The following is a 27,555-nucleotide window of genomic DNA, read 5'->3' on the forward strand; positions in this document are numbered from 1 at the left end:
AAAATCTGTATGAATTAATTTAGTTATCACATATATTATAATCTATTTTAGTATTATTTCCGGAAGTTTAAATAAAATATTTTGATAAAAAAACGTTCAATAATTTAATATACTATAAATAAAATGTTTAATATTTATATTTCTTACTTTATTTTAAATGCAATATACAGAACTTCTATTAATAATTAAAAAATTTTAAGTTTGAAGTACAATATTTCTTAATTAAGCTATTCAACAGTAAGCCGATCATGCGCATTAAATTTACATGATGTAATTAATAATTTTTAAATTGCTTTAAATTTTATTTATTAATTGAAAATTAGTGTTTGTATTTATAAACATTAATTTCATATTCATTTATTTATATATTAATGTATATATTAAATTACTAGTTTTTAAAATGTTTTAAAATTTTGTGAAGAACCTACATTTGCCTTTATGATACTTCGAAAATATAAATATTTGTTTATTTTATTAATTTAATCTTTGAAATAATTGCAATTTTTGTACAATTAGTTTCACAATAAAAAAAAACAATCTGAAGCCTTCGAATTGTAGTTCTATTATATTTTATTTTTTTTACTAGAGTGTACGTATGGAAAAATATGTTATTTATTTAAAAAGTAATAATACTGTTATGTTAAAAAAAGTATTTATTTTTTTTATAAAATAATATATGAATAGAATTCCTTACTATTCTGTTGAATCTGGTATTTTCCAAACAATTTCATATTTATACGTACGATTTATATTAATATTTATTAAAAATAAAATACGAGCAGACGAAATAAATGTATTTTTTTTCAAGTTACATAAGGAGCAGAATAAATACAATTGTTATGTGATATTTAATAAAAAAATCTAATATTAATTATAATTCGTTCCAAACTATTAACTAACCTTGAGAACATTTTTGTATTATTAGTAGATCTTAACACGTGCTTGTATCATAAATTTATGTTGCAGTAAAGAAAAGTAAAAAATCTACGATATGGCTGATAAAAATGATTCCGAGAAAACTATTGCTGAAGATTTAGTAGTTACAAAATATAAAATGGCAGGCGATATTGTGAATCGTAAGAATATTTTGACTATATTCTATTATTTTTAGATAATTTTTAAAATATAAATCAATGTAATATTAGTTTTATCTAAAATTTATTAATAAAATTTTCAGTTTTCGTTTAAAAATATTTATTAATTAGATAAATTATAAAAGTTTATTTAAATGTTTTACATTAGTGGTAAACTCATTTTATATATATACACAAATAATTTATTAAAATTATTAAAAAACTCTTACGCTCTGTTCAACATATTTTATTATTTTAAATGAAAATAAATTATCACTTTTATGTGTAAAATTGAATAGTATGTACTATACTAATATACCTTTGGTTATTATTTCACAACGAAAATATTATGTTTGTATATATATTAAAAATTAAAGCTTATATTATTTTTAATTTATTTAAAATTAAATATTTATCATTAATTTATGGATTTCTAAATTTATTATTGTACTTATATAAAATATTAATGAATAATGATGTTTTATTATTGTTTTATGTAGTTATTAAAGTAGATTCACAAATTAAAAACATTTACTCATAGTCAATGTTTATAACAATTATTAATCAGTATTTTTTTAATGCTATTGAGTAGAAAGTATTTTATAATTTAATATGATGATTTAACTTGTTAATATTCAGGTATAAAATTAATTCAATAATTTTTTTAGTAATATATATGTTTGTAAGTGTGTATGCATATATATGATTGCATATACATGTGTGTTAAAATATTGAGAAGCATTATTTTTGTTCAACTATTGATTAATAAAATATTGTTAGTGTCAATAAATAAAATGAAGATGGTAAAAAATTAATTTATCTGATGCTTTTTGATTTTTGAAGCATTTAGTATTTCATCAAATCAATAATAAATCCTTGTTATTTTTAACTATTATTTATTCTTTGTACCTCGTTTCCTATTTTATGTCATATTCTATGAATTCAGCGATATTTTGTAAAGTGAGCAGAAGAACATTTATTTATTTACAGCTTTTTTCTACTATTTTTGTATGGGAGCAACACTTCCAAAAAAACCTAAAACAATCAAAATTTAGAAAATATTGTACAATGAAAAATATTAAATCTATAAAATGATAATTGCATGTTTTGTCGTCATTTGGGAATAGAGATGATTGTTGAATAATTTTAAAACTATAATAAATAAAAGGCTTTTAAATTAAGATTATTGGTATTTAAGAAGTTACAGGACCTCTTTGAAAATTTTATATTAAAACATAAAATACTTATTTTCATAATTATCTTTTTATTATATTTATATAAGTATAACCAATGTAATTTAGTATAATATAATTGCCAATATCAAATAAAAAGTACTTTCTGTTATATCTCTACAAATATTCTTAAAGTAAACCTTTGAAATATGAATGTAAATAATATTTTACAAATAATAAGTTTACATTTTTAAGTTAAAATCACAAGCAATATATTTATAAATAACAACAACCAGATAAATTTTATATACAAAACCTAGCACTTACTTTTTAAAGATTTTGAACAAACTAAAGCTGTATTTGAATATTTATTATTTTTATACATACATGATATAATTGTCTATAGTTAAAGGTTGGTAATAACTGAGTTTGTTTTTACTAATTTTTCTTATTAATTACAACTAATCATAAGGCATTAATTTTTTTAAAATTTCATTGTTTAATGGATTTTGAAAAGCTCAACAATCATAACCACCAATATACAACTATAAATTAATTATTAGGTATATACAGAATCCATTTAGTAGATTTATTTAGCACATTTGTCCATAATTAGTAAATTGACCAATTCATAATTATAACGTTATTGTTTATAGTTAATTATAAAAAATTTTATAACTTCAAAATTTTAATGTGATTTTTTAAAAATAATGATAATTCAATATTTAATTTGAATATTCTTTTTAATACAGTAACAACTAATAAAAAATAAAACATGGTTGCAAAAAATTAATAATGCCAAGCTTTTTGAATCTGTTGAATATTGCTGTCTAAAACATATTCAAACAAGATGTGCAAAAATTTATAATAATTTATAATCCAATTGACGTGTTTGTTTCAATAGTTTATATGAGGTTAAAATGTGACCATACACATTTATTTGTATTTGATATTATTTATTATGTTACATTATTAATTTAATAATAATTTTTAATTATAATTTTTACATTTTCAGTTTTACAGGTGGAAAGAATTAATATGAAAATATTAAGCAAATAACAAATAAACAATTTGAATGATAATTAATCTTATCAATTAAAGATGTATTAAAAGTATTAATTTTTTATAACTATTTCATATAAATAAATTATTTTTATTTTATATCGACAAATAAAAATATGCATTTAGTTAATCTTTAATTAATGTCAAACATTATATTAATTTAGATAGGAAGAGTTGTTTATTTTTTTAATTTATTGTTTAAGAGAATCGGAAGTTATATAACTAAACTAAATAATATTGAAGTTTCCCTGTTTTATCATTCATTTTAACATTTATAAATTTTTCAAGAGTTTGTTGTTTTGTCAATATGTTTTTATAACCTAACACTATACATGTATTTGATCTAACTAGATAACACCTTTTTCATTTTATCATATATATCATAAATGATAAGATATAATATTAAAATTTTATGGTTCATTACAAAATATCTTTTTAATTTCATCCTACAGTAATATTCATTACATTGAATTGGTAAAGTCGCAATTATCTTACTATAAAATAGTTTTTTAAGCATATTCAAATAAAGTTTTCAAATTCCAGTATAGTTTAGCATTCTAAAATACTTTTTGAAATTTTGTTTATTACTCTATTTTCAAAAGTTAATTTTATCATCGTGAATTAATGTGACTTATTTAATTTAAACATGATGAGAAATATATATAGTCATAATATTGTGTACAAAATTAATTTTGTTCATAGGATTATATTATAATAATATTACTTAATAATGTTACTTGGTTTTAAGTTACAAATATCTTAAAAAATATTTTATATTATTAATTTATAATATTTTTAGTAATATAAATATTTAATTATATTTATAGGAGTTTTAAAAGAAATTTTACAAACATGTTCTGCTGGTGCTTCAGTAAGAGAAATTTGTGAATATGGTGATAAACTTTTAATCGAAGAAACTAGTAAAGTTTTTAAAAAAGAAAAGGATTTAAAGAAAGGTATAGCTTTTCCAACATGTATATCAGTAAATAATTGTATATGTCACTTTTCTCCTATTACTAGTGAACCTGATTTATTTTTACAAATTGAAGATATAGTAAAAATGTAAGTATTATATATTTTATAATTTGGACTAGTAACATTAAATTAACTATATTATTAATTAGTTTTGGAATATTTAATTGTATTTTATTCAAATAAAAGAATAAGCATTTATTAATAAAATAAATGATAAATTGAATTGAGCAAAAGTGAGAAAGAAAAACGATAGAGACAGAGAGAGAGAGAGAGAAATATAAGGATAGAAGAAAGATAATATGTAATCATATGTAAAAATCTATATGCGTAAAAGCACTGACTTGATTTCATCAGCAACAAAATTGTATAGTATGTGAAATCCTTAAGTATATGTAAGTTTAATAGCACATCATCAGTTTTGTGTACTGTTTATAATTCAATTCTGTTTACCAATATATACGTGATGTAAGTTCTAAGTTTATATTCAATTAACTTTAAATTGATTTTACTATTTTCACCAAATATCGTTGTTTCTGTTAACACTTTTAATACTTTTAACAAATTGATTGATTTTCTATTTGAACAGTTAGTAAATTATGAGTCTTTAGATAAAAAAGGGTTGATGTATTTAATAACACTATTCATGGGTATTAAAAATTCCTTTCAAAGGATAATTTTCTCTTAAGAGAAATCTAGAAAGGTTGAACAATTGTTGCTTACTTGCTTCGTATTGAATTTTTTTATAAATTTTGTATATAAAATTTATTACGTATCTAACAAATAATTTTAAGAAGCTAGAAATATGCTACTGTAATTTTCTTATAATAATTTATTTTGAGTAATTATAATGGTTTGAGTGCTCAAGTCTGTGAAGGCTAGATTTAAAAACTGGTTAGATCCTATTTAATAGAATATAATACGTTGCATTTGACATTTTAGATATTTAGAAATTATTATTTGTACTATTACATCAAAAGTAGAATAATATAGTATATTTTAATGGATTATATATATTTTTAATTATTCTTGTAGAAGAAATTTATGTCTTATTTTAATATTACAATTTTTATTTTACCAATAAGTGATTAAATATTTTTTCTTTTTCGAAACATTTCAAGCAGTGCTTTATAATGATCGCAGATCATGGTGGGTGGATTAGACCGTACCACCGGTTTAATGATGGGGGGGGGGGGGTAATGCATCAATTCAGAGTAAACACAATTGGTTTTAGTGACCTTTATTTAAGTAGTTGTTACAGTAATATTGATGTTGTTAATTATAGTGAGAATCATTGATTGTAGTAACTAGGCAGCTCGAAACATCGACTGGGAGTGCAAGCCTCGTAAGGTATCACGGGAGTACTAATTACGGGTTCTAGCTTATAAATCAATGGAGCCTTTCTTGTTCGATAGTTATGTGCCGTGTGAGGCAAGCTTGAATTATACTGGACATTATCCGGCTCGCGGATGCTTAGACGCTTAAGTCGACGTTCGAATCGTACTAAGCGAGATTCGGCTTGTGGCGGTGGTGGGAATAATTACGAATAGTTGTCGCCCTCTTTTGTGGTTTGATCAGAACCACTTGTTGTGGCGTGACCGGCAATGTCTCGCATTGTTAATGAGAAATAGGCTTGGGTCTACTAATAAATAGGATAAGGTAGACGTAGGCCGCGAACGGTCACGAGAAATCGGCGAGGGGTCACGAAAAGTGTAAGTAATATGCTGGAGATGTCAGTCTATGTCGTCGTCCTCAATGCGGCCTGACTAGCGTCACGTTGCGGAGGATGCACCGATAGCTGACTAGCAATAATAATAATCGAATAATCAATATATATAATAAATATACATTGCACGAAATCCCTCAGACGAGTTTGACTATCACAGATATGACTGGCATTAGTTTCTCTTAAGTAATTCAACAAGACTGATTTTCTTCTCCGTTCGTTGCTTCTTAAATACGATTGCGTACATTTGGTGTTATAAATTCTTGGAGGCTTTAGTGAATTCTCTGGAAGCTAGCTTTGATATATTCGAGAAGCTTCTTTTATTGCTATCCGGACAAAGTGCGCGGCTAAATTTCGAGTGAATTTTTGTAACGTATAATTCAAATATTGCGCCTTAATCTAAATATAATGTATCGGAATCGTATTATAACAAATAATAAATTGTTATTTTTTGTTGGGTGGTTCAATCCTGAACAATGTTATAAAAATAATAACCAATAAAATTGAAAATATTGAAAAATTGATACGTCTCAAAATAATGATTTTAGTACAATTTAATATGCAAGTTCATACTATTCGGAAAAGGTTTAGAATTACATGACAAAAACTTATGAAATAAATAAGATAGAAAAAACATATTACTTAAAGGAGAACAAACATTCATTTTTAATGGTATATGAGGATAAAGAGTATCTCAATTGTAGATTGAGTTTAGATGCAACATACGTGCAGTGCTTTGTAGCCTTACTAAAGCAAATTAAGTTTATTAATTTCATGAAGTAGCTAAGAGCTACTTCAATATTTTTGCAACTCAAAGCGTTTGCTATATGAATCAAAACCTTGAATTAAGTAGAAAAAATATTACTTTCTAGCCATATGAACTAAAATCATTTAAAAAAAAAACTTAAAAACCACAAGCTATATATCGACTAGTATAGGACTATCATAAATGACATTTTACCTTATAAATGATAATTTTAAATATAAAGAATATTAGATAAACTTTTGAACCTAAAATTAATGAAGATAGAAGAGTGTTATAATCAGAAAAATCTAGAGGTAAGAAGGTTATGTTAGTCATACTGAAATTGCTGTTGACAAAGGTGATGGAACTTAATTAAATATAACAATTAGAATTCCTCACAAAATAGTGGGGTATTAGTTATGACCAGCATACGTCGTTAATGAAAATAAATTTAGATATGTGAACTAACATGTCGAATATGTTTCAAACTAATAGGTAAATAAGAATTAGATCAAGTAATGAAGAAACGTTTTAAAATTATTCATTGCTAATGTGTTCCGATGTAAATATATTTACTAAAGTTACTGTTCGAGAATGCGAGAACATTTTTCCCTTTTTTGTTAGTGCAAAAAAACATCTGGCAAGTAACATCGTAAAATTTGTATTTGGATTGCAAAACTTCGCTTGCTCAAAATTATCAAGTACTAGTGTCATAAAACATCTGGAAAAACAATACCATAAACACGGGAAAACCTATAGTTTAGACATCTGCATTTTCGTTCCGCTCGGTAGCTACATCAAGCATTACTGCATGCGGACCTTCCTTCCCTTCCCGCTGTCAACAAGTTGTAATACTGTCATCAGATGTGTCTGCGATGCCCCCCCTTTCCGCTGCCTACTTGCTGTCGCATGCGGCAGTAGCAATGAGAGATCTGCTCATCATGAAGACCCAAAGACGACTAGGCTTTTAATTAACTCCGAAGCCAAAAGAGGCGCTGCCCTCGCACTATAAGAGAGGAGTCTCTGATTGGACAAAAAATAAGGGAAGGGGTTCACGTCAAATTCATGGTCAGCAAATGTATGTAAGGAGCGCAATTTTTAATACTTATTTACTCTTGATACTTATCACTCGTGATATTTAACTGTCTTGATATTTACTCTTGATAGTGTTCTTTAGTAGTACTACTCTTTTTTGAAGTGTCTCTCTTTTTTTGATATCTCTCGTTCAGTAATACTCTCTCAATATATTAAACCCTTGAGACATTTCATACTCAGTTAAATTTAGTGAAAGTCGATTTAACTCTATTGCGGGAAACGACTTACACTTCTTCAGATTGTCCATTAACACTGGTACTGGAACAGTAGTTACAAGCCCCGGAAGAACGACGACATAAGCCCGTATGTCCACTAACGCAGTTCAAGAAACCGTCGTTACATCTTCCAAGGGAGCTATAACAATCCGCCTATCAGAGTCCGAAGACGAGTCAACGATTAGTCTTTGTAAGTAGTATCTACTACAATAATTACATATATATTGAGATTCAGAGTATTACATGGACAAGCACTAAGGACGAGGAAGCTACTCTTAAAACGACAGTGCGGAATAAATTCTAGTACGCCTCGTCAAGTTTCGCGCCCGCCAGGGGCGTCTCATTTTTAGCAACCCTCACCTTAGTTCACGTTCGGAAGCTTATGAAAGTAAGCAAAACCCAGCGCAAGTGTCGACAATCCAGTTTCGCGCCACTTTGCGATATCTTTCAATCATAAAGCTGCATTCATAACCTCAACCACACAAATTCCAGTACGCGTCAAGTTTCGCGCCCGCCAGGGGCGTCTCATTTAGTAACTCTCACCTTAGTTCAAGTTCGGAAGCTTACGGAAGTAAGCAAAACCCAGCGCAAGTGTCAACAATCCAGTTTCGCGCCACTTTGCGATATCTTTCAATCATAAAGCTGCATTCATAACCTCAACCACACACGTGCTCGTTCAAAAGGCGCTAGTGTCGACGAACGAAATTCCGCCCCGTTCGACATCCGTATTTAACAATCAAGCTGCATAGATTACTGTACGTTTGCCTCCGCAACACATGACTTCAACCGAAGAGTTAATCTATACTAAATAATAGTAATACTAGTCAACCTTGTCATTAATAAGTAACAGAATAAAAAGCATATACTTCAGCCATATCTTTATTGTATTATTATAATATCCCTTCCACTTGTGACCTTTCATCGCTACCACACAACATCCGTGCTCTCTGAGTTGTCAGCGGCATCAAATTGTATCCGTCGAACCGGCCTTGATAAAACAAGTCAGAAAGACGAGTTGCATTTTGTACAGATACTAGGAATCTCATATTATTTCCAAAACTTACTAAAATAACTAAATTCAGATTAAAGACAAAATAATTATATTTATCTTATGCATTGAAAATGTTGAATGTAGTCTATAATCCAAAGCAGTATTAATTAGCAGGTATTAAACATACCAAATATAGGTCAAGTATTTTTATTGTGTCAAAAGCTTATAAACATGCGAATATTGAAAAAGAGTTTAGCAATTATGACAGGAATATCTAAATAATAAAGAGAAGGGAGTATATTGCAAAGGAAGGGCAATAGTATTGAGCTACAATTTTCACAGTCCCTAAAATACTTTTAGTATCACGAGCAGTATCATATCCCGAGATTAAGAATAAAATAGAATCGAACAAATATAAAATCAACCTAATCGTAAACCTATAAAGCAAAGGATTAGGAATTGAGCGATCAGTAAATGAGCGTCGCATAAACAATATCAGAGCAATGTAAAGTCCAAAGATATTGTAGAAAGTGTTACAATCCGCCCGCCTGCAAATTGAAAACACCTACAAAAATATTTATGTATAAATAGATGAAAAGGGAGAGTTTGCATAATAAAAAATGACAAACTTTTTTTTTAAGAACAGAATTAAAAAAGAAATAAATCATTAAAAAAATCAGACTAAAAAAGGATAGTTTTAACGTTTCAGCTCTTTAGTTTCTCGTACTCGGATATCATGATAAAGTCATAAAATGAAATGATCTAAAGAAAGCATAAAACTGATATTTTGTTTAGAAATCAAACCCCAAGAAATCCTGATTATCTAACAAATTTTATTGAAAGCGATCAAGATTAAACTAATCAAATTATCAATTCTAAACATTTCTAGGAATAGTATAGTAATATAGAATATTGCTTTTAAATTAAGCAATGTTTGTTGTACTACTCTTAAGTAAGAAAAATGTTAAGAAATAGATCGTTAGTATCTGTGTTGAACCTATGAAATGCCTTTATATTCATGATGTACCAGTCTTTTAAGAACAAATCAATTATTAATACTGAAATATAAAAGTAAAAATAAATTACATTTAAATAACTACCATTTAGAATATACAGGTGAATTAATTTAATGACCAATTCATAATGAAAAAACAAAAATAATTATTTGATTATTGACCCACATGTTTAAAGTAAATAGTTACTAACGAAAATGATAATTTAGTTAACAGAAGATAAATAATAATTGACTATATATAGTTCAATACAAAGATCTTTTTTTAAATCAATTTTATCTAATATCATCCATGAGAATACTTCGATGAATAATTAATTTGAAAACTTACAATTGCATAAAGAATTGGTTAAAATAGTTGTTGATAATTATATATCAAATTTACTAGAAATGTACGTATATAGAAAAAATAAAATTGTTGAAATAATTTTAAGTTAATACTGTATTATATTGTAAAAACTGTACGATACGTAAGTTACGATAAGTAATATTACATCCGAAAGTTAAAAAAATCGGTAATGATTATTTGCTAATTTTTTAATAAAACGTGTAAATATAATACACAAATTTAAATAAAGTTGAATGTCAAGTTATAGAAATCAATACATGCTATAATTTGACATTTATTTTAGTTCTCAACCTTCATTTTTTTTATTAAAAAAAAAATTATTTATTCTTAATAAAAGGTAATACGAGTAGGAAATTAAAATTAAATTATATTGTTTAAGTTGATCAGTAATTACCTCGCATTATATCAAGAGGAAAATCAATAAGGCGAATAAAAGTGGTTGTTGTCTAAAAATAGAGTACCTGGCTAGGAGGGCCACAGATCTAGAGTTAGGTATAAACTCCCAGATGGTGGAAGGGAAGATTGCGGGCAAGTGGACGGGATAGTGCATGTATTTAATAATAAATGGATTTGGTATTTGTTTTAGTTTATTGCGATAATTGCATTATTTGTATCATAATGATTTTTAGTTTATGCTTGAATGCCTTCGTTTCTTGAGTTTTGTATTGCTATTGACATAGAGCTGTAATGTGCGTTGCATGTACAGGTAGAAGGGCGTAGCCTTCTGGTCCTCTATATGTAATGCACGTGGTGGTGGTGTTATACACGTAGAAGAACAAGGCCGTAAACCCCCGTGCTTTCTTTTGCAGTGGCACGTGGTAGTAGCTTGAATTTGCCTTGGTATTGTCTTATTGCTTACGTTGAAAGCTCTGCAGGTGCGCTTTTGGTGGCACTTCATCTTAGTCTGCAGATATTGCTGCGTACGGCGCCTCGTAAGTCTTTCTTGTGGGAGCTAAACTTGCCCCTTATGTGCTTGCAGATTGTGTGAGCTTGGTCGCTCTACAGTTCGTTACCTTGTTATTTGGCGTTCCCTTGGAGAAGCAGCCTTGCCGGCTTCTCTTGTGACAAGAGACTTTTTGCGCCTTGCTGGCGTCTTTCTTGAAGGCATTCTCTCGGCCACCGCGTGGTTTTCCTGCTTTTTGGCGTTTCCAATCAGAGCGCCTCTTTTTGGGCGTCTTCAATCGAATTGATCATTTCATTATTGACGGCTCCAATCCGAGCGCTTCTTACTTGCAGTCCCACCATGAGAGGGGGACTTCTTTGGCACGTTCTCGCTTCACTATCCGAGCCACATGTAGCTGGATTTGACAACAGCGTATGCGTGCAGTGTTGCCTTTAATATCTCTTTTTTCGGATGTAAGACGAGGTGGTTGTTGCTTATATTTTTATGACTTGATTATGCCAGAAGTTTTATGACTTGTTTTGCTGGACACTTGGAACCTTGTTCTCGCCAGATGTGTCTATGAATTGTATTTTCTTTAGATATTCCAAGTTTTACTGAATTGTTTAGATTTAGTTAATCCGAGGCGCGTTTTGAATGTTATTTCTCGAGTGGTCGAGAGTTCGCCCTTTTCGGAACTCGTATCTCGAATTTTCCAGATGTTTAATGAGCTGGGAGTTTTCTTACATTCTTGAACAGTTAATTTATTACAATATACTTATCTCAACGAACTTACTTCAATGTCAACCACTAACACTTATAGCACTAACTTTAATTTAATTGCTAAATTGTAGAATGATTATAAGTTTTTCTGTCAAATTTAATAAAATAAAAACAGGCATTTTGGATTATCAGTAAACAAATAAATTATATAGTTCGTTTTAAGAAAGTTTAATTTCAATTTTATGCACTGAGCAGATTTTGAATTAGAAAAAGAATATAATAAATATAAATATGATAATGTCCTTCAATTGAATGAATGAATGAATCTTCAATTAACACTAATGAGTGGTCATATCATTATATATAAAAACTCGTTCAATATTCAATAAGCTTGAATATAAATCTTATAAGATAAATCTAATACTATCTAATTTTACATAAACTAAAAAGTGAAATGCAAGGATTATATGAAATTAAAATTACAAGAGGTTTTAATCAAATTTACAAACAAACAACTGAAATCATTTTGAACGTTACTTAAAATAACTTTTTGATATCGATGATGTTAAATGATGTTGACTGTTAATATCTTATGTTAAATGAGAAAATTATCAGATTATCACATAACTTCATTATTATTTTAATATTTATGTCTTCTAAATAATAACTGACTACATTTAAAAATAGATGTATAAATTGTTATCGATCTGCACTTGAATTTCGAAACTACTCAAACTTTCTCAATACATTTTTTAAACGCTACATAGTATACGTGAGCCTTTCTATATATAATCAAATCTGCTAATTTTTTTAATTATAGTAAGAAAGCAATGTTACTTGATATATATGATATATATGAATGGATCTTTAGAAGAAAATAATTGACGACAGTATCTAAAGAAATTAATCTATCTTTACAATCGGATATACAAAAAATAAATTTGAAGTCTATGCATTTATCACGTAAATCATGACTACAATAATATTGTAAATGGCAGTCTAATTATTGTTAAACTTTTTTTGTTTTGTTATGCTTCTTTTATTCTGTATGATATTTTAGTGAAAATACAGACAATAATACTGATTAAATCAATATAAATTAAATCAAATTATACTTCAATTCAAATTCAATTAAATGAACTTTTAATTTTATTCATAGTCTAAATACATAATATAATTAATATTATTTTTCTTAATCTGATTATAAAAAAAATTAACATCTTAAATGTTTTTAAAAATCATTTATAAAATTTATATTCTGTATTAGTGATTTAGGTGCACATATAGACGGATTTATCGCAGTTGTGGCCCATACAATAGTTGTTAAGTCTTCGCCTGAAATGGTAGTTCAAGGACGAAAATCCGATGTAATTTTAGCTGCTTATTATGCTTCACAAGCAGCACTGAGGCTTCTTAAGCCAGGAATTGAGGTTAGTTTTATTTTAATTAAATAAATAATTATAAAATAAAAATGAAATATATATAATTATTGCTTAAATGTGTACAGTTATTACTGTAAACAAATCAGAAATTTGTAAATATTAATGTGAATGAGCATATGGAAATTATCTTTTATATAAAATATAAGATAGTTTTTGCGTGTCTGCATCCATATGAATATATTATCAATTTATAGTAAGAAAATAAACATGGTAATAATAGGCTTTTTAAAATTTTCAAAGTATCTTTAGCCTTATAAACCTTGATATCTTAAACATTTTTATCTATGTATTTTTTATACAGTTGCATATTTGTTTAGAGAAAATATATTTTTTACCTTGCGAGAAGAAAAGTAATATCTTGTTTTTGTATTCTATAAAGAATAATTATAACTTAAATAGTGGATTTCTAGCATTATGAATGGAATTGCCAATAAATACTGTTTTTTTTTATTAATTTTTTATTCTGAATTTGTGTTAATTAAATAAAATATGTGAAAGTGATCAAATGTACAGGAATAATAAAAAATCTATTTATTTATGAAAATTTCTTTCTCTTAAAATAATAATATAGTTCACAAAATTATAAATATTATATATTTTTACTTAATAATCTACACACTGTAACAACTTAAACATTGATATCTTTTAATATTTAGGGATGATCTGTGGATTTGAAAAAAAAACCCACAACATTCGACCAGGGTTTCCATCCCTGGAGATACACTATAGATTATGGTATTTTAATTAATCTGCAGATCATATTACAACATGCTAAAATGGTTGAATTGTATTCTTACAAACAATTAAATACTGAGTGCAACTCTGAATATACTGTAAAATCAAATTTAAGTTATCTTTTTTCAGTCACTATGGTTTCTTCATCGTTTTTCCAAATTTTCCTTTGATTTCGATAAATTAAAAAGTATTAAATTATCGTATTACAAATATTTAATTGAAATAATAAATTATTTCAAAATATTTCTTAAACAATTTAAAATTGAATTTGAGAACCAATAGTAATTAATTTATACAATAGCTATTTTAGAATGTATACTAAAAACAATTTTCTTATATCCATATATTCATTTCAAAATGTAAACAATGTATTTTACTGTTTCTATTTAAAATAATTGAACTCTAGGTTATTAAATAATAAATACTAAACGTATCATGAATACTAAGACATTGTTTAAATTTGGATATATTATATATAAATCTTTGCATCTGTTTAGATAAAACTATAAATGCACTTTAGAAGCTTCTATTTTTCAGCTTAAATTATATAATTTGTATGAATCATTTTGAATTTAAAATGGTGTAACTTATATAATGTATTATTCTAAAAATCACCTTTGTTAATTTAGATAAATTTAATTCTTTAGAATTCTCTATAATAAATATAAAAATGGATTCTTACACTCGAATGTAAATTAGTAAATATATGTTATGAAATGAATTGAAAGTTTTAGTGAGTTGTGCAATCAACCTTTCATTCGCGACTATATATATTTTCTTGTAAATAATTCTACTTTTAAATAATTTATCGGTTGACACAGTATTTTAATAATAATATTATTTACGTAATATTACTTAAAACCTATGTTATACCGTATATCATTTCATTATTTAAAAATTGTAAGGTGATATATTTTAATTACGTGATTTAGATTATATAAAAAAAAATTAATGTTTTTAGTTACTATATTTTTTTCTTATAAACAGGGATTTTAGTATTGACTCCATATTTGACTTAGATGATTTGCAATTTCCTTGTACAATTATTTAAAAAATTGTATTTAATATAGATTTAATATGATTGTATTTATTATTAGTAGATATATTAATATATTAATACCATAATATAATAATAATAAAATCAAATTTTTTAACTTTTCTTTCACTGCTTTAATATACAATAAAAAATTTATACTTTAAAATTTCCCATTCATTTTATTTCCGATTTAAAGATTTATATAAGTATCAATTAGGAAATTTTCGAATCAAACACTTTCAAAATCACTTGCGAATTTCGATATTTATGTTGAGCAATTGAATAGTGTTAGTATTCTTGTGCCACTATTATAGTGAAAAAACATGAGTAATAAGATAGCGCGCTTGCGAATTATAAGAAAAGGATGTATAATCTTGTACTATGAAAGAAGAATAAAGATGCTCCTAAATTTAAGTGTTGTAGAAGAGAAAGGTGCAAATTTTAGTGCTAAGCAAAATGGTGATATTAAATAAAAGTGTCTGGGATCAGACTGAAAACCTCCGTTTGATTTTGGATGGAAGTGTTGTTGGCAAGTGGAAGGAACAATGCAATTATTCAAGACTACTTGTACTGTTTCTTTTCGTTCCTTTTATTAAGTATAATAATATAATAAATAATGATCATGAAGTATATGAATGATGGTATGATTGAATAAATATAGGAAGTTTCTTCTATTTTGTTACGTGTTGATGAGTGTATATCCTTTTCGTTGTATAAGGAGTAGGTGCTTTCATAGTATGTGTTAGAGCCGCCGCTGATGTATTATGCGTCGGTCTAATGTAGAGCTGCCTCAGTAGTAGTATGCGTTAGAGCCGCCGCTATTTGTATTATGCATCGGTCTAATCGGTTAATATATGTAATATGATTTTTATGTTTTTACTCTTATTTTATGTTAGCACTAGCGCGTTATTAATTTAAGTTTAGTTTTACTGATTTGATAATATAGCGTCACTATTTCTTTCTTAGATTATTTGTTTAGTTGATTATTACGTATGTATACCGCTACAGAAAGTGATAACTGTGGAAATAAGCTTGAAGATGAATAGTGCGCTTGTTATAATGCCTGTGTAATTGTTACTAGACTGAGAAAAAAACAGATTGCTGCGCATGAAGCGCAGCCCTTAAATATTATCGCACTATTCCTTAAACGCCAGTGTTTGTTGCCATGACGATATTGGTTGTGACATCAAAAGGGCATAACCTGGAAGGTTCGATGGCTATTGTTTTATTTAAATAACTGAATCGCGCGTTCATACCTCTCCCACTTTCGCCTTTCAACTTTTCAATCCGTAACAAAAAGATTATAGTAAATCATCTTAACTGTAGTAAACGATTGTAGTAGTGAATATATCTTAAGATGGGAAGAGACTGAGAAATAAATAAAGTCAATATTATAGGATAACAAATGTTGAACAATAAAAGAAATCATAGTAATCTTATAATGAGAAATACATACGATTTTTATGGCATTATATAAGCAATCTTATATTTAGCAATACACTAGTTCTGCTACGTAAAGTATAAAGTTTTATAAATTAAAAGGCTTATTTTATATAGAAAAAAATTATAAGTTGCAAAATTTATTCCTACTATTAATTTTATGCAGTATTAATAAATTCTGTAGTTATGCCCCTGAATTTTCTAAAAAAATTTCATAAGTTTACATACTCACGGACGATTTAATTTCTGCAAATTATAATAATTGTTTGAATCAAGTATAAATAATATTGTTCGAAACTATTTGATTTCTTGGCTCGAACTGCTAATGTTTCAATAGCTTTATAATGATTTACCGTCCGCTCTAGTGGATGCTTAGGAAGGGCTGTAGAAATATACAGTGAGTTCAGACTTCGTTAAACATCGTTTATTATGGTTTATTAACAATTATATTATTGATGAGCTGCATTCACTTGTCATAGGTGCGTGTGAACTCTGTTTCTTCGCAATGATGCAGTTGCTCCTTGTTGATGGGGACGATGTTGCTGATCTTGTAAGGATTAGCAATGAATTGTGAAGACTCCTTGGTAAGGAGTATCCCCTTGGGATGTAAAAACCTAACCTTACTAATGTTATAAAGGTTAACAGAGAATTGTGCTTACTCCTTGAAAGGAGGTATGGCGAGTGAAATGCTATTCTTACTCACAGCGATACAGTTGCCATTACTTGATCCTGTGATGAACATTTTCTTGTAATGCCGTCAGCACCCTTGACTTCTTGTTTCGAGAACTTCAGGAAATTAAAGCTTTAGAATATTCAAGAATTCTCGGAATCAAATATTTACAAAAATTCGTAAGCTAGAAGGCTCATACATTTCCGTGTATAATGTAGAAAGTAATCACTAACAAAATACTGAATAAAAATTGGATACATAATATAAATTTATTCTTGATAGCTGAACTTGATGAACTTTCCTTATATAATTATTTATTATAATCTTATTTTATTTTATTCATTATGTTTTGAAAGTAATATCAACCATATTTAATTCTATTTATCATTTTTAATATATGTATTTAATTTGTAAAACATGTCACCCTATTATGAAATTCATTCATTGGGTTTTCATTAAATAGAATGATAATGCAATCAGAATAATTTAATGACTGATTAATAAATTAAGAGTTGTAATAATTTAACTATACGCATGTACATTTTTATAGAGTAAGGAGGTTCGGAATTCCAGTCGCCTGGTGGTCGAAGGACCAAGATGGTTAGATTAGACTATGACCACCATTTTACTGGTGGAAGCGTGTAAATAAGTGAGAGGTCAATGGTTCAATTCAGTAATCAACACAATTACTTTTTGTGCTATTTATTGCGTTTTAATTTACAAATACACAATTATAATTCTACGTTGATGGTGAGAATCGTTGAGATTTTGCTGTTCTTTAGTGGTTTTTCACGTGGAGGTATGATGCACTGCAAGTCGAGGTTGGAGGTTGTAAATCTCCAGGTTTTTATGATGTTGTGCGCGTGGTGGAAAATTAATACACTGAGAAGTGAAAGGTCGTAAATCCTTGACACTTCTTGTATAGTGCCATGTATGGTGTTTTAAAAGCCAGTCTTCTCTTGATGTATAAATATAAATGGTTCACTACCTCAGTGTAGCTTGGTAATGCGCGCTGTGGCACTTATTGAGATTTAGCGAGCATTGGCGCCTTGATCCAGAATGCAGTAATAAGTGTAGTGACGTCTTGACACTGATGTAGCACAGAATGCAGTGACGTTTTGATGCAGAAGTAATAAAGAATGCAGTAGAGAATGTACTGACGTCTTGCAGTACAGCGTGTTTCCTCTTAGTTAACTCAAGCAAGTGCGTGACCTTCGATGTGTGCTTGCTTTAAATATTCGAACGAGTTTGATTATCTGGCAACATTGGGCAGGTGTTGCTATACGGAGAATTGTACAGGTTTTCAAGAGTAAAGCTTTAGAAGTTTCGAAGTCTAGGAAAACAAGCTTTGGACGGTTGGAGAATTCTAACCGTCATTGCTATTCGGAGACTAGATAAACATTACAGAACGTTCGCAAGCAAGAACGATTATAAATTTCGGAGAATTAATTTTCTTGGAATGTGCTTCAATCTTGAACAAAGGAATACATTTTATTGTGAACAATACATGTACATTTTTTAAAATATTTTTTAAAATATCCATTTTAAATTATTGAATGTAATATCTTACAAAATTTCCTTTTTTTATTAGACATATGTAATCACAGACACCGTTGGAAAAATTTGTGAAACTTATAATTGCAAGCCAATAGAAGGGATGCTAAGTCATCAATTAAAACAGTTTACAATTGATGGAGATAAAACAATTATTCAGAATCCTAGTGATGCCCAGAAAAAGGAACATGAAAAATATGTCATGGAAATGCATGAGGTAAATACATTTCATAAATAATATAAAAATTATACGTATTTTTAGTTTTATTGTTATATACTACATTAAATATCGAAGTTTGATTATAATTATATTTTAATTAAATTTAAACAAATTTTGGAACCTTTTATATTTTTATAGTTTTATATATATATACATCACTATAATATTTTTAGAGAAAACTTTTTCAAATTTTTTTTTTTTTTTTTTTTTTTTTAAAGAAAAAAAGATGAATGAAAATGAAAACTTTTCACTCTTGAGGAAAAAGTGTCCAATATAAGTTATTTAAATTATTATAACAAATATAATGCTTAAAGAAAATTGTAAGAGTTCTCATTGTCAACTCTACTTGGCGTATCGAAAAACACGTATGTCGACCAAACAGTGCACTTCATAATTTCCAATTAGAGGTTACATAAAATTGGGTAAATCTAATAATCTAATAATGAAAAAACTACTTTAATGTTCAAGTTAATCAGATTCATGATCTAAAATGATGGAACAATTAGAATTTAAATAGTTTATTCTACGATTCAAATTCAAATTACATAATAGAAGTATTCATGGCAGCATTTCGAAGATTATCAGCTCGCAGAGGCATCCCCAATACATTATATTCTGTGGTACAACTTTTATTGGGGTGGATAAAAATATAAAAATCTTATTCCTCTTATATCCTTTTGTATCTTATCAATGCTCGTTGGGAATTCAATCACCCACTGCACCTCACACGAGAGGAAAATGGAAAGCTGTCGTGAAGTCCACGAAAATTCACTTGAGACGCACTGTTCGATTTTAAAGGTCTAGTTATGGCTCGAACTACCAATTCAATAGTTCAGTAGATTAGTCTCTCGGCAGGATAACTTTAAAGGAAATAATAATTGACAAGGCTGAAAAATATCATGTATTTAGTAAAACAATATTTATTATTTGTAAATAATTATAATTAATACTGTATGTTGAGTAGAGAAAGATTATTCTATTGAGGTAATGAGAATGTGCTCTTGTTTTCTTGATATTGTAGATTATATGGGTATTACTGTGTCTTGTAATTGAGGTTTTGCCGATGTTGTAAATATCAGCTAAGGTAGTCAGTCAATCATGCTTATGAGGTAGCATGAGAAGATGGTATTTGAATCAAGTATGCTTGATGTATGAACAACTATACTTGATATGGTGTAGAATGCGAGGTGTGACTAACTAATTTTTTAATATGAAAAGATGTACCTTTTAAACTGCTGACTGATTGCTGCGTAATTAATGTCCCCTTTGATTACTATTCCATTGGCTTCACTGTAATCACTATTTAATCTTCCGATTTCTTATTCTTATGCACGCATGTATTCTTAACTATGCTACCGAATATATGGCCACGTGTCGTCGTCACAGTATACTAAAAACACTGAGCGGCAATTACACTTAAGTGAGCGCGAAGTGATATTACAATGAGCGTGGCCACATGGCGAGCTGCGCTTAAATATGCATGCAGCCGATGCAATGCCGGCAACAGTGCCGCGGCGAGTCTTTTTCAGAAAATTCCTTGTGGCATCAGAAATCGAAGCTTCTAGAAGTTTCGTAGGCGTACTTCCTTGTAAGATCTGATAGTATATTAAATTTCAGATCGTAAAACTTTCGCCCGAATGCGCGTACCGTACGTCGCACAGCGCGTATGACCTACTTTTTCTGAAATTCATGAAACTGCATCAAACCCGAACACGCACAATTGGAGATACCTTGTTTACGTTCGAAGAGATCACTACTTTATTATCTCAAATTGAGGCCATCTTGAATTCACGGCTGCTAGAACCGCTAAGCGATAATCCAGATCACTGCTCAGCTCTAACACCAGGCCATTTTCTCAAAAATATCAGAACCGTCCTTAAATGACTTGGCAACCTCAAGACCATCCAGATGGCAATTTATACAACAGCGTATACAGCAGTTTTGGTCCCAATGGTCAGCACACTATTTACAACAACAACAATCAATTTCCAAGTAGCATTATCGACGTAATGATGTTAAGATTGGATCATTAGTACTCATCACTGATAAGCAATTGCCACCCTGCAAATGGCCACTTACCTGAGTTACCGTAATCCATCCTGGCAAAGATGGACTGACTAGAGTGATCACACTCAAAACAGCTTCAACTACTATTATTAGACCAATTCACATCCTGGCGGTACTGCCAGTCACCGAGGAAGAGAAAATAGAAGAATGATCATCAACAAAATTGATGATGGCGGGCGAAATGTCCGGGATTGGAGCATCTCCTTTATAATTATAATTAGTCATTTATATAATTTGATTCCAGTCAAAATTATTCATCTCATCTTACATTAAGTAAAAAAGTGCGAGAATTTTCTTCAAACATCAATATTATCTACATAAAGCTGTATAAAGTTTCAAGATATTTAAATAGTAAAATTCTTTTAAGCAGCATAAAAAACATCAAGCATTAAAATAAAATTGAAAGCAAAAATTCCTTGTATTTATATGTTTTATAATATTTTAAAAACTGATATTAGATACAAAACATTTTTTTTTTCAGAAACATCATTTATTTTTTTATTTTTGTTGTCAATATTTTAACTGGTATTTATTCTTTACGTACTTTGATATACATCTTTCGGATGCGAATTTCTTAGTTTACAAATTTGGTTTATAACAATATGTTGAATAACAGATGTTTAATTGTGAGACTAAAATAGTGAAGTGAAGCATCATTTATTCTTAAATTAAATAACTGGAAATATTTTTATTTAATATTTTAATGTATTTTAGTTACTATCTGACATACATACATCTCAATTTCTTTATGTATTTAAGAAATGTAAATCTTTGAATATTTTTGTATGCATACTTGTTCAGGGTTGAAACAGTCTTCACGAATTTAAAATTGGGAAAATTACAAGCTCTCGGACACTCATGTTTGTAAACACGATTCACCGACTAAACTGATACACCGCAGCTTGAGCCACAAAACAATCCCTCAATCTCGAATACTACTTGTCTAGGATTATATTAAAAACTCCCAGTGATGTTCGGTGGGAGGATTGCTTGCAATATGTGTATAAAATGGATACCTCTATCATTACTATTTTTTAACTATCAGCAAGAGAATATTATAGTAAATAAATATATTTTGTATATTAAATTATCTAGATAGCTTTTATTAATCTATTATCTTCAGAGATCAATTTTAATGAAATGAATTTTAAAACAAATTTAATGATCAGAATACGATTTATTTCAGGTATATGCTATGGATGTTCTAGTTAGTACGGGTGATGGAGTTGGTAAAGAACAAAACACTAGAGTAACAATATTTAAAAAGACTGATGAGACTTATCAGCTTAAATTGAAAGCATCGCGCATGTTTTATTGTGAAGTTTCTCACAAACACGGATTAATGCCTTTTAATTTGCGTACATTTGAAGATGAAAAAAAAGCAAAAATGGCCGTAGTTGAATGTGTCAATCATAAATTAATTGAGCCGTTTCAGGTAAATATATAGTTTTATTTAACAAAAGAACGTTATAAATTAAAATTGTAATTGAAGATATTGTGAATCATAGCTTTCAAATTAGATAGCTACCCTGTCGATTTTTCATCATATTCTTGAATACTTATGGGCGCGCTTATAATAAATCCTATAATTGCATTATAAATATTATAGGAAAATAAATAAGGAATTTTTTATTCAAGGAAAAGAAAAAATTATCCAATAATAAGTAATTATTTTACTGCAATGCTATTTATCTTTTTATTAACTTTTTGAAGTGTTATACTTTTTATATCGCTACAGTCTTAATATCTTTTTGTAATTCTTTTATTCACATTGATTCATATTCTAAATCTGAAAGTGATTTATTATTTTACAAGAATATAAATTATAGCGTAATTTACTGTTCAATTTTTTATTGAAATTTATCGTCTTATTTTAATAATCAATAGCAAAATACATATGAAAAATTTGTTTTTAAAATTATTGATATTTAAAAAAAACAGTTAACTTAAAAATAATAATTTTTTAAATAATTTTTTTTATTCATGCCAATAAAATATATTTAAAATTGTTTGTAAAATAAAATTTTATTTTCACTTTTAATAATATAATAATAATAATTATAGTAATAAGAAAATTTCGATAAATTGGTTTTAAAATTATTAAAAGTAATTTTAGAGGTCAGACGTTCGCTTCATAATATATGAAATGATTAGTATGAAATTACTTTTTTATATCAATAAATAAGTATTTGTAGTATATACTCTTAAAATTTTATAGAATTAATTGAAGAGCATTAATAATATTTTTTATATTAATGAACTTATTTTAGGTATTATATGAAAAATCAAACGAATATGTGGCTCAGTTCAAATTTACGGTTTTATTGATGCCTACTGGTCCACACAAAATTACGGGAATACCATTCGAACAAGATTTATATAGTTCCCAATATTCAATAGAAACTCCTGAACTTAAAGTAAGTTATAAATTATTTAAATAATTAGAAAAAAAATTTATTCTAATCTTAATAATGAATTGTTAAAAATGTGATAAAATAACGAAAATATGTGAAATATGTAGTAATTTAAAATGTGCAATAGTTTATCAATCCTTTAGATTAATGATAAAAATATATTAAATTTTTCATAGATTATATTTTAATAATTTAAATAATTTTCTTTATAAGAAGACTATTTCTATGTAAAAAGTATTTCTAAGCATATACATGTATACACGTTTTATGCTAGATATAATATACTGCTCTGTAGTTACTTTTACTACGAATAACAGCAGTCGCAAACATTTTCTCATATCTCCTAAGGTGATAAGATATGCATGCTAAACTATTTATTCAATTTCAAAATTGAAAAAGAAAGTGACAAGTTAGAAAAGTTACAATGAGTTCAAGTAATAAAACATGTAATAATAAAGTAACAAATTCATTACTCACACCATATTTGAACTTACTTTGAAGCATCTACACTTTTTAACCCATTATATAATACAAAATTATTCCTGACAGCGTTTTTATTTCAGCGCGATTCAATTTTTCCTATCGTTAGCATTCTTGATTTTTTAATTGTTTTTTGTATTTTTATTTTTTATTTATATTAATATATAATATAATATATAATTTAAAAAGTTTTAAAACTTATTTCCATATTACTATTTAATGAACCTTGTTTTAAAACTTCCTTTAATGATATTAAATACTACTTTTATCGATTGGAAGTGGGAATCGAAGTGTTCTTTTATCTGGTATAAGTCTTTTAAACAATCACATCTACGAGTTTACGAATTTTATTTATTTCTTAATTATTGTTAATCAAATTAAACTGCTGAAGATTTCTTCTAATATTATACAATTTTATTTTTCTGCGTATTAAAAAAAAAAGTATCTGTTTTCAATCACCAAAAGAGCGGCTACCTAGTAATACATTAAATAGTATGGAATTCAGATAAAATGGAAAAAAAGTGCGAGGAATTTTTAATTCGCAATCATAAATAATATTTAAGTAAATTTTTTGCTTTTTATTTCCTTACAAAATATTTTGTTAATGTCATTGCATAAATGATTACAAGTATAGTGTGTACACAATATGTGTAATAAATGTTATTATAAATACATCTAATAAAAAAATTATATTTACTAATGTATTATTCTATATTAAATTAATTTTTATAAATACAAACTCTACCTTCATGCGTAGTAAATGGTATACATATCTTCCCTATAACTCCATATAAGATAACGACAGATATCTTAGTGCAAAAATGTACGTAATCATATTTAATTCGTTAAACATTATTTGTCATAATAGAAATTATATCAAAAACACTTTGAGTTGAAATTGACATTATTATCGTAGTATCTTCTTTGTTCTATGAAAATATAGTGAAAACCACTGGTGCAATACATATTAAATAGAAAAGATAACAAGAGAAGTTATTGCAAAGATTTGTATTATCTAAGATGTAGAACAAGTTAAATACATAATTGTGAAACTACATATAATTAGCAAAAGAAGAGAAAAAGGAAAAAAAGGAATCAACTGCAAATAAAAGGAATATTAAAGTAATAAAATTTAAAAAGGGAAAAATAATAAAACATTTGTAAAAAAGGGCAATCTATTAATTATAAGTTAACTTAGTTATTTGCGGCAGAACATAATTCCAAGCATCTTCGAATCAATACATGTGGGTATACAAGCCTCCAGTTTGATATTCATCTTACTTTGAATTAATTATTAAAGATGTATCAAATCACTGAAAACTAGCTTTTTAGGAATAATTTTTTTTACTAGGTTACGATTCTCCAAATTTTTTGTAAATGTTTTAAATTACAAATTAATTTTACTTTTTAAAAGTGCTTTAAATAAATTTACATTTATATAAATAACATTCCTAAATTATAATTCTATTTTAAATCAATAAGTTAAGATATATGTAAAAAGAATTAGTACTAATTTTTAAAAAATGGAAATCAAGTTCCAACTACGTATTCAAAATATACATTTATTTTAATAATTTACTTTTTTTTATAGGCCTTATTAAGTTCTTCAGCAAATCCCAAGTCTGGAAAGAAAAAGAAAAAGAAGGCAGAAAAAATGATTGAAGATGGAAAAACTGAGCTCGATTTAAAAAATGAATAAGTATCAATAATCAAAATAATAAAATTAATGAATAAATACTAATTTTGTTTTTATAATAAATTTTAAATCTCCCATACTGACAACACTTTCTATCGAAGAGGAAATTGAGATAAAAAAAATTATAAGAAATCTTTTTTTATAATATATATTTTATTATATTTAAATATATCAACATTTAAATTTTGAAAAATAATAAAATTTTATCTTGTACTAATCATAGAAAAAACCCTTTAAAATATAAAGTCTTACTTCTAATAATTTTAAAAATGTAAAAAAAGTTATTATTTAAATTTTTAAATATAAATATATTAAGAATTGGTTTTTTTATTTCAACAATATTTACATAAAAAAGTAATTCTTGAATGAAAATAATATTCATAAAAGACTATAATTTATGATAAATATATTTTAAAATTTATATTATTTTAAGCATCTACAAACAGTCCATACATAATGAGTTATGGTAAAATAAAATTAATATTATATATTTATAAATAATTATTATAAATGTTTTAAAATTAACAATGTTTGTAATAGTATTGATTAAAAAATAAGTCAAAATATTTTACACATTTTAGTGCAATAAATTACAAATATAATAAATTCTACGATATTAAATGTATAAGTTTCGTAGTTATATTTATAATACATAAAACTTAATTTAATGTATTTAAAAGTTTTAACGATTAGAATACGTCACTATATAAAATAAATTATAAAAACACAAGTGCTGATTGTCACACCAAAATATACCTACAGCTTTGCTATTATTATTTACTATTGTTTTAATATTCTAAAATTCTCTTCTACTATTTAAAAATGCAACAATCAATTCAGGATATTTTAACGTTTGGCACATTTCCTATTGAAATCTATTAAACACCAATTATAACAAATTATCAAACATATGTTTTTAAAACATCAATTTTATATAAATATATATATATATATATATATATATATATTTCTTAGAAAACTTTTATAAGACTAAGCATCATTAAACGTAAAATATTAAAAAATTTTGCTCTCATTTATATAAAAATGATATTAACAATATGTATTATTAAATAATATAAAAAAATTCCGTAAAGGAATAAATATTTAATTTCTCAATTAAAATACAAAAATGAAGTTCTAACTGAAAAATATACTTAATAAAGTAACTGCTTTAATGTATCAATACTGATAATGGTTGAAAATGAGCCAAACAAATATAAGTTCTCAAAACAGTAAAACAGTTATTAAATAGTATTTGAACAGTAAATATCTTGATAAGCTTTTTAAGTTTTTATAATATAAAGTACAAGACAACCAATTTTAGAACTGATAATTCGTTATGATACCCGTAAAATGAGATTAGAGCATTACGACAAATTCTTGTTTTTAAGTTAAAAATGTTAATTAGGGAACTGTTTTCCAAATTACTCGATTTTCCGCTGTTCACCGGTTGCTTAAAATAACCAGGTCTGAAACATAAATAAACTACTTTTATTATGAAAGTAAACTGTTCATAAATTTGAAAAGTACCTAAAAAAAATTGTAACTAACATTAATTACATGCGGGACAGATGTATAGATGTTATAGATTATTGTAATTGAACAGAATGTAATAATATGGAGACAAGTTTTGCATAGTTAAATTTAATACATGTACAGTAAGATTTGGAATCATCAAACAAAATTAATTTTTTAAATGAGTTTTATAGATTACAAATTAAATTATCACATTTACGTAACATGCAAATTGAAATAAAATAAATCAATTACGAAAAGTGATGGGATA

At 27.0% G+C, this 27,555-nt stretch overlaps 1 protein-coding gene across 1 annotated transcript; it reads left to right on the plus strand.

Annotated features, from left to right (window-relative positions):
• The first annotated feature begins 893 nt into the window (after positions 1–893).
• LOC105366160 (proliferation-associated protein 2G4) lies at positions 894–25,772 on the plus strand. The gene is made up of 7 exons (XM_011504489.1): positions 894–1,076; positions 4,135–4,369; positions 13,283–13,445; positions 18,930–19,109; positions 22,366–22,614; positions 23,450–23,596; positions 25,665–25,772. The coding sequence occupies exons 1-7, from the start codon at positions 992–994 to the stop codon at positions 25,770–25,772; spliced, it is 1,167 nt and encodes a 388-aa protein (XP_011502791.1). The 5' UTR covers positions 894–991.
• Positions 25,773–27,555: the final 1,783 nt, after the last annotated feature.

This window comes from Ceratosolen solmsi, unplaced genomic scaffold (assembly GCF_000503995.2).
Source record: "Ceratosolen solmsi marchali unplaced genomic scaffold, CerSol_1.0 scaffold17, whole genome shotgun sequence".
NCBI classification, from domain to species: Eukaryota; Metazoa; Arthropoda; class Insecta; order Hymenoptera; family Agaonidae; genus Ceratosolen; species Ceratosolen solmsi.

Excerpts from the sequence above, each read along its gene's own strand:
- LOC105366160 (XM_011504489.1), top strand. The coding sequence starts at position 992 with ATGGCTGATAAAAATGATTCCGAGAAAACTATTGCTGAAGATTTAGTA. Across the intron at positions 19,110-22,365 it reads ATGTCATGGAAATGCATGAG|GTATATGCTATGGATGTTCT; the intron begins GTAAATACATTT and ends GATTTATTTCAG. Across the intron at positions 22,615-23,449 it reads AATTAATTGAGCCGTTTCAG|GTATTATATGAAAAATCAAA; the intron begins GTAAATATATAG and ends AACTTATTTTAG.